Source organism: Triticum aestivum, chromosome 2B, assembly GCF_018294505.1.
Source record: "Triticum aestivum cultivar Chinese Spring chromosome 2B, IWGSC CS RefSeq v2.1, whole genome shotgun sequence".
NCBI classification, from domain to species: Eukaryota; Viridiplantae; Streptophyta; class Magnoliopsida; order Poales; family Poaceae; genus Triticum; species Triticum aestivum.
In genome coordinates this window covers 805,306,442-805,314,639 of record NC_057798.1, presented here as the reverse complement: position 1 = coordinate 805,314,639, position 8,198 = coordinate 805,306,442, and the positions used below count along the sequence as shown (strand labels likewise).

Sequence of the window (8,198 nt, the reverse complement as noted above, 5' to 3'; positions counted from 1 at the left end):
ATCAGCGGCACTAGCCGTCAAATGGTGTCCCCCGGAGAAGGGATGGATCAAGGCAAACTCGGATGAAGCAATGGCAAAGCTTAAAGATAGAGGAGGAGGAGGAGTGGTTCTGCGGGACCACGATGGTGCATTTAGGGGTGGCGCGAACGTCGTATTCCCTGGCGTGTCGGACCCTGAAACTGCTGAGGTCTTGGCCAGTCACAATGCCATTCAGATGGCGGTGCAGATTGGTGCGGCGAAGGTGCATGTTGAGGTGGACAGCAAGAACGTAGCACATATGATAAACGATCAAACAAGAAATATCTATGCTGTGGGGCTGTTCGTAGAGGACATCAAGACCCTGCTGAAATCTACTCGGCAAGGAGGTCGGGTAATCGTGCTGCGCGTGTCTTAGCTAGAGAGGGTGTAAGTTTTGAGGTGCGCAGGACTTGGTTTCAAGAGCCACCTGATTGTATCTTGCAACTTATTTCGGACGAAATCCCAGCTATGTGGTAATCAATAAAAGTAGCACGATGATTCTAAAAAAACACTACGGCCGGTTGCAGTTCGCAGGTGGCCCTTAATTATTAATCGAAATCTTGATAAGTTTTAGATAATTAAGGATGTACTAATTAACCTTCTAGGGGAATTTTAAGTGGGTGTACTGAAGCACACCACATTTTGTATTCATGGACATTTGGTCGAAGAATTGTGCGACATAGCTGTATCATGTATGTATCTGAACTCCGCTAGAAAAAAGACCCCTATTTTCTAGAAAAAAATTAATACAAAATTGCTTGAAATAGAGCAGTGCTTCAGAGCAATTAAACGTACCTTGTTGAAGATAAGACAGGCATCGGCATCCTCTAGACATTTGACATTGATCACTTCATTTGCCTGCGGCTTGACACAATGTTTGGCGATGCTTTCTTCAGTTGTGATGACAACTATTTTGGCTTTTTTAGTAGGCTGGGATAAAAACACAGTTTCGATCAAGTCCCAGTCATGTGTGGACCGCAGACCATCAATAATGACGAGATACCCGTCTTGACGCAGAATTTCACGGCACCCTTGAATTGGGTCCTGACCCTGCATAATACCAATTGCTGCAGCTTCCATGGCCTCAAGATCACAGTGATGGAAATCCAGAAGTAAGAGCCGAGAAAATTCCACCAAATCAAATGGACCAGCCGGCACATCGACCCATGCAAACCTTTCCAAGTAAAGGTTTCTAGACCAACGCGAATCTTTCTTGAGGTCTTGGTATCTGACTTTCACGAGAGTTGATTTCCCAACACCAGCAATGCCCCATACCGAGCTGACCCCAGTACCATCTAGAGTACGCCATATCGTACCAGCCACGTCCTGTTGAGAATCCACGAATATACGACTCACTTCCATTCTGTTGGACAAAAAGATACTTCGAGAAGCCACCTTGTTATCTCCATATCCATAGTAGTCAGAGGCCTGCATGTGTGTGTGTGTGTGTGTGTGTTTGTGCGTGGGAGAGAGGGAGAGAGATTGTTAAATTTCATGCCTCCGGCACCAGAATCAGTACAACTAATTTGGAGAGGACTACAAAGATTTCCGCTGCTGTTTACTTTGCAGTGTTTTGGTCGTTAGAGGTGGAGAGAATGCGATACGATGCAACAGATGGTTAAACAATGTTCGTACATCAGTGACTACCGCATGATGTACTTAATTTTTTATGAATATATAAAATTATCTGTCAACACTGACAGTGAAGATTATAATACCTTGGTCAAGGGATGAACAGCGTTGTTGGCTTCCAGATGTTCTACAAAGTGGTTGGAGACATTTTCTTCATTTGCAATAAGGATGATACGACTCTCAGTATTCCCCTCCACGAAGAGTTTTATAAACTCCCACTGCTCCGCGGATTGCAGACCGTTTATAAAGAAAATGCATTTTTTTTCAGCGGGCCCTTCATCCGCATCTTCGTAGCCATCCAGATCCGGAAACAATCCCTTGAACAAGCGCATAAATTCCATCTCATTGAATGGATGGGGTACGTCCACCCATACGTAATAGTCAATTTTCCAACCTCCCTGAATCCCAAAAGCTGATGCTTTATGCCGTTGTACACTTTTTTTTAAGAGAGTTGATGTTACGCAATTTCGGGTCCGCTACACCAGCGTTTCCGACCCACATGCGTCAACCAGGCCCAACCGGAGAGCAACACCGACTTATGACAGGCCTTGGGCCCTCTCCCCCCAAAAGACTAGCCTGTTAGGAGGGGACACCCCTGCCCTTATAAATCGTGTTATGTCTCCCCCCACAACCGATGTGGGACTAAACCCAACAATCTCCCCCTCACACATCGGTCATCCATGGGCCCGCTAACACCAGCGTTTCCAGCCCACCAACCATGACCGACCACCCGTGAGTCTACCGAGATTCATTCCGGGCACCTGGGCTCCGATACCACTTGTTACGCAATTCCGGGTCCGCTACACCAGCGTTTCCGACCCACATGCGTCAACCAGGCCCAACCGGAGAGCAACACCGACTTATGACAGGCCTTGGGCCCTCTCCCCCCAAAAGACTAGCCTGTTAGGAGGGGACACCCCTACCCTTATAAATCGTGTTATGTCTCCCCCCACAACCGATGTGGGACTAAACCCAACAGTTGATGTGTCACCTCCAGCCCCACACACAGAAATCACTCTACGATGTCGTAGTCGCCAAAACAGTTCGTCCATATAGTCATGGATCTGTGGGGAATTAATACACAATAAACGGTTAATTGACATACTAGAGCCAAAGGGACTCTGTTAATTAAGATGCAATAAACAGTCGATTGGTATAAACAATAAGACCTTTGAATGCTAATTAATTAGTTCTAATTTTGTTTACAATCCTAATAATCCAAGAAAAGAACAAACATTGTGGACACACGTGCGGTGTGCATGTTGGCGAAAATAAGAAAGCAATCAAGAAGTTTGGCAAGCATGACGTCCGTGAATTTTGCATGTGATTTCCTACGCTACGGAAGAATATATTTGAACCTTGCATAACTCCTTTTCAATTTGCTTTAATAGTTTTGGTGATAAGCGCAGGCTGAGTCTCATAAACAGTACTCCTTATTCAACAACATCCCCCACCCTTCACAGTGGACTTGCATGCTAACTTTCCCCCTCTAGTAGGCCGACACTCTCTCATTTGCGAGAATGCACACATGGCTGATTGTCCGCAGATCATGAGTTCCTTCCTGCGTCGACCTTCTTCCTCTGGGTGATTGTCGCAACCTGGACGATGTTTCCTCCTGTCCCAGGTGTCAATTGCTGAAATTTGAGATGGGCTCTAGACCCATATAGCAATTTCTGAAAAATCTATAAGGGCCCATGTAAGTTATATGACACTAGGTGTAGTGGGAAGTTTAGTCCCACTCCGGAAGTGGAAGAGGAGTTGGACCTCCGTATAAGGGTTTCTCTTCTACATGCTATTGGAGCTTGATAAGAGAAGAGGCCATCGCGCACTACTCCTCCGCCGCCCGCCGCGCCGCGGGTTGCGGGATTGAGCCAAGCTCACACCTACGCGCTTATTTTTGCCAGTCACTAACGGAGAGTTCTCTGACACCTGGGCCACGATCTGAGACGTCGGATCGTGAGCTGTCACGGACTCGGACGTGGGTCGAGCCCACGTCTCTCCACGCGGCTGCGTTTATGTAAGTGTGCGGTGTCATCTGTTCCACGCGCACGCCCACCGTCGTTCCCTTGCTGCTACTGCCTCCGCTGACTCCATCTCGTCCGCCGCATACACGGTCGACGAGAGAGCAGGTCTCCGAAACCACGCCCTTCTGGTTCTTGTACGGGGTGAGGGGCGAATAGGTTTTTGGGCAGCGATTACGCGACTGCTCGCTTCAAATCGTCTACTTCCTTTACGTCCGCGTCGCCTTCATCATCACCATGTCCTCCGACGCCAAACGTGCCGCCGCCGAGAAAGCTGAAGCCGACAAGAAGGCCGCCGAGGACGCCGCTGCTGCCACCAACGCCACGGCCTCTGCATGGCCTACTGGAGAGTATAACTTGTTTATCCCGCTCCTATTGTTTTCTGTTTTAGTCATGCTAGCGTTATATGTAGATCTTTCTGCAATCAGCGTAGTATGTGCTAGATTGACTGAATATGCCATGTTAGTGATTTACTCGTGGATTAATTTAATCGAGAAATTGCCTATTTTCTCAACAATCCAAAAACCTATTATGTGTAGGAATTTTTCGGAAAGTGGCTTTGCCGCTGCACTGAAACCATATAAGTTTACCGGTACGTATTTTATGCGTTGGCAGACTAAGACCACTTTATGGCTCACGGCTATGAACGTGTTCTGGGTCACCGGTGTCTCCACGGGAACGATTGCTCCTGAACAGGAGAAGGCGTTCAAGGAGGCCACCGTTGTGTTTCTCGGAGCAGTTCTTAGCGTGATCGGAGATAAACTGGTCGACGCATATCTACATGTGCATGTCACCAAGGACTTGTGGGAGGCGCTCGAATCTAAGTTCGGGGCCGCCGATGCCGGGAGCAAGATGTATATTATACACCAGTTCCACGATTACAAGATGGTTGAAAACCGTCCTGTATTGGAGCAGGCTCATGAGATAATATGCATTGTTAAGGAGCTTGAGCTTCTTAAGTGCGAGTTACCGGGCAAGTTTGTCATGGGCTGCATAATCGCTAAGCTCCCTAATTCCTGGAGGAACTTTGCCACCACTCTGAAACATCAGAGGCGTGAATTCTCTGTGGAGGATGTCATTGGCCATCTGAGTGTTGAGCAGAATTCAAGGGCAAAAGACTCGCACGGAAAAGGGGCCGAAGGGACTTTTGTCGCCAACATGGTGAACCAGAAGAACTTCAACTCCCACAAGCCCAAGGGAAAGAACGGTGTCCAACACAATACCGACTTTAAAAAGAAGAGTAAGAAGACCTTCAAAAAGAACAAGAAGGATGAGGGCTGCTTTCCTTGTGGTTCGGTTGAACATTGGGCCAACAAAGTGCCCAAACAAGTTTAAGAAGTCAGGACAGGACTCCAAGTCCGTCAACATGATTGTGGGCAACAATGATAATGGTGCATCTGGGTACGGTAATTTATTTACTGTTTTTTCAGTGTTTCAGCCTACCGATTGGTGGGTGGACACATGTGCAGGTGTTCATATGTGTGCTGACTTTTCATTGTTCACTTCTTACCAGGTCACAGGTCATGGGTCCGTATTGATGGGGAATGGCGCGAATGCTTGTGTTCATGGTGTTGGCACGGTCGATCTGAAGTTTACTTCGGGAAGGATCGTGCAGCTGAAGAACGTGCAGCATGTCCCCGCCATCAAGAAGAACCTCGTTAGTGGCTACCTTCTATGTAGAGAAGGGTTTAAGTTGGTTTTCGAGTCTAATAAATTAGTTGTTACGAAATATGGACTCTTTGTTGGAAAAGGTTATGAGAGCGGAGGGATGTTCCGCCTTTCCCTCGCAGATTTTTGTAATAAAGTCGTGAACCATATTCATTCGAATGTTAATGAATCTGAAGTTTGGCATTGACGTCTTTGTCACATTAGTTTCGGTGTTATGACGCGGCTAGTCAAGTTGGATTTAATCCCGAGTTTCACTTTAGCCAAAGGTTCTAAGTGCCTTTCATGTGTGCAAGCTAAGCAACCTCGCAAGCCTCACAAGGCCGCAGAGGAGAGACACATGGCACCATTAAAACTCATACATTCTGATCTTTGTGAGATGAATGATGTGTTGACTAAAGGTGCAAAGAAATACTTCATGACATTGATAGATGATTCCACTAGATATTGCTATGTGTATCTGTTAAATACTAAAGATGAGGCTCTACACTACTTTAAAATCTATAAAGCGGAAGTTGAGAATCAACTTGAAAATTAAATTAAATGAGTCTGGTCAGATCGTGGTGGAGAGTACTTCTCGAGTGAGTTTGATTCCTTCTGTTCGGAACATTGCATTATTCATGAGAGGATGCCTCCCTATTCACCCCAATCAAACGGGGTTGCCGAGCGGAAAAACCATACTCTAACTGATTTGGTTAACACCATGTTAGATACATCGGGTTTATCCAAGGCATGGTGGGGGGAGGCTATATTGACGGCATGTCATGTCCTGAATAAAGTTCCGACAAAGGATAATGAGATCACTCCCTATGAGAAATTGGCAAAGAGAAGGACAAAACTCTCGTACTTGCGTACTTGGGGCTGTTTGGTGAAAGTCAATGTATTGATCCCCAAAAAGCGTAAGCTTGGACCAAAGACTGTGGACTGCGTTAATTTGGGCTACGCTAAGAACAGCGTTGGCTATAGATTGCTAGTAGTGAAATCTGAGGTACCTGACCAGAAGGTCGGTACAATTATGGAGTCTAAGGATGCTACATTCTTTGAGGATATTTTTACTATGAGAGATATGCAAAGCACTTCTAGACAGGAATCTGAGGAGACTCCTGAACCTGCCATCCCTATGGAATATTATGAACAAACACATGATGAAAATCCTGAGGAGGATGACGAGGAAACCCTTGGTAGGGGCAAGAGACAAAGAACTGCAAAGACCTTTGGTGATGGTTTCTTCGTGTACCTCATGGATGATACTCCCACTTCTATTTCAGAAGCGTATGCCTCTCCAGAAGCTGACTACTGGAAGGATGCGTTCCGTAGCAAGATGGATTCCATTATGGCTAACGGGACATGGGAGATCACTGACCGTCCCTATGGTTGCAAACAACTGGGATGTAAGTGGGTGTTCAAAAAGAAGCTTAGGCCCGATGGTATGATTGAAAAGTACAAGGCTAGGCTTGTGGCCAAGGGCTATGACCAGCAAGAAGAGGAAGATTTCTTCGATACTTATTCACCTGTGGCTAGACTGACCACCATTCAAGTATTACTCTCATTGGCGGTCTCGCATGGTCTTCTCGTCCATCAAATGGATGTTAAGACGGCTTTTCTATATGGAGAGCTAAACGAGGAAATCTATATGCAACAGCCTGATGACTTTGTGATAGATGGTCAAGAAAGAAAGGTGTGTAGGTTGATAAAATCTTTATATGGCCTGAAACAAGCACCTAAGCAATGGCATGATAAGTTTAATACAACTCTGACATCTATTGGTTTTGTTGTTAATGAGGCTGACAAATGTGTATACTATCGCCATGGTGGGGGCGAAGGAGTTATACTGTGCTTGTGTGTTGATGACATACTGATATTCGAAAGAAACCTCAAAGTCATTGAGGAGGTCAAATCGTTTCTATCTCAGAACTTTGAGATGAAAGACCTTGGTGTGGCTGATGTTATCTTGAACATCAAGCTACTGAGGGATAATGAGGGTGGGATTACACTTCCTCAATCCCACTATGTTGAGAAGGTGTTGAGTCGTTTTGGATATTCAGACTGCACACCATCTCAAACACCATATGATCCTAGCGTGTTGATTCGAAAGTCCAAAGGCATGGCTAAAGATCAATTGAGATACTCTCAAATCATTGGTTCACTGATGTACCTAGCGAGCGCAACGAGGCCTGACATCGCATTTGCTGTGAGCAAACTGAGCCGGTTTGTTTCCCAACCGGGTGATGTACATTGGCATGCTGTTGAGAGAGTTATGCGCTATCTAAAAGGTACTATGAACTATGGACTTCACTATACGGATACCCGTTGGTACTTGAAGGGTATAGTGATGCGAATTGGATCTCTGATGCTGATGAGATGAAGGCCACAACTGGGTATATGTTTACTCTTGGAGGTGGTGCTGTTTCCTGGAAGTCTTGCAAGCAAACGATCTTAACGAGATCGACAATGGAAGCAGAGTTAATAGCATTAGACACATCTGGTGTTGAAGCAAGATGGCTTCGAGATCTTTTGATGGACTTGCCATTGGTTGATAAACCGGTTCCGGCTATCCTTATGAACTGTGACAATCAGACTGTCATCACCAAGGTGAAGAGTTCAAAGGACAACATGAAGTCCAACAAACACATAAGAATGAGATTAAAAGTTGTCACAAAATTAAGAAACTCCAGAGTGGACTATGTCCATATGGCTAAGAATCTGGCAGATCCCGTTACGAAAGGGCTATCACGTGTTGTGATAGATAATGCATCGAGGGAGATGGGTATGAGACCCACATGAGTTGCCATGGTGGTAACCCAACCTATGTGATCGGAGATCCTGTGAAGTAGGACCTGGGAAAACAAGCCAGTGGTGAAC

The 8,198-nt window shown here is 45.9% G+C and overlaps 1 protein-coding gene across 1 annotated transcript; it reads right to left on the bottom strand.

Moving 5' to 3' along the window:
• Positions 1 to 558: 558 nt before the first annotated feature.
• On the bottom strand, positions 559 to 2,700 carry LOC123042938 (uncharacterized). Its single transcript, XM_044465285.1, has 2 exons — positions 1,737 to 2,700; positions 559 to 1,446 (listed from the first exon to the last, which is right to left on the bottom strand). The coding sequence occupies exons 1-2, from the start codon at positions 1,989 to 1,991 to the stop codon at positions 751 to 753; spliced, it is 951 nt and encodes a 316-aa protein (XP_044321220.1). The 5' UTR covers positions 1,992 to 2,700; the 3' UTR covers positions 559 to 750.
• Positions 2,701 to 8,198: the final 5,498 nt, after the last annotated feature.

What these genes read in the sequence shown, in the direction of transcription:
- LOC123042938 (XM_044465285.1), bottom strand. Translation starts at nt 1,991, where the DNA reads ATGGAATTTATGCGCTTGTTCAAGGGATTGTTTCCGGATCTGGATGGC. An exon ending in CTGTTCATCCCTTGACCAAG is followed by an intron (nt 1,447 to 1,736) that starts GTATTATAATCT and finishes ACACACATGCAG; the next exon opens with GCCTCTGACTACTATGGATA.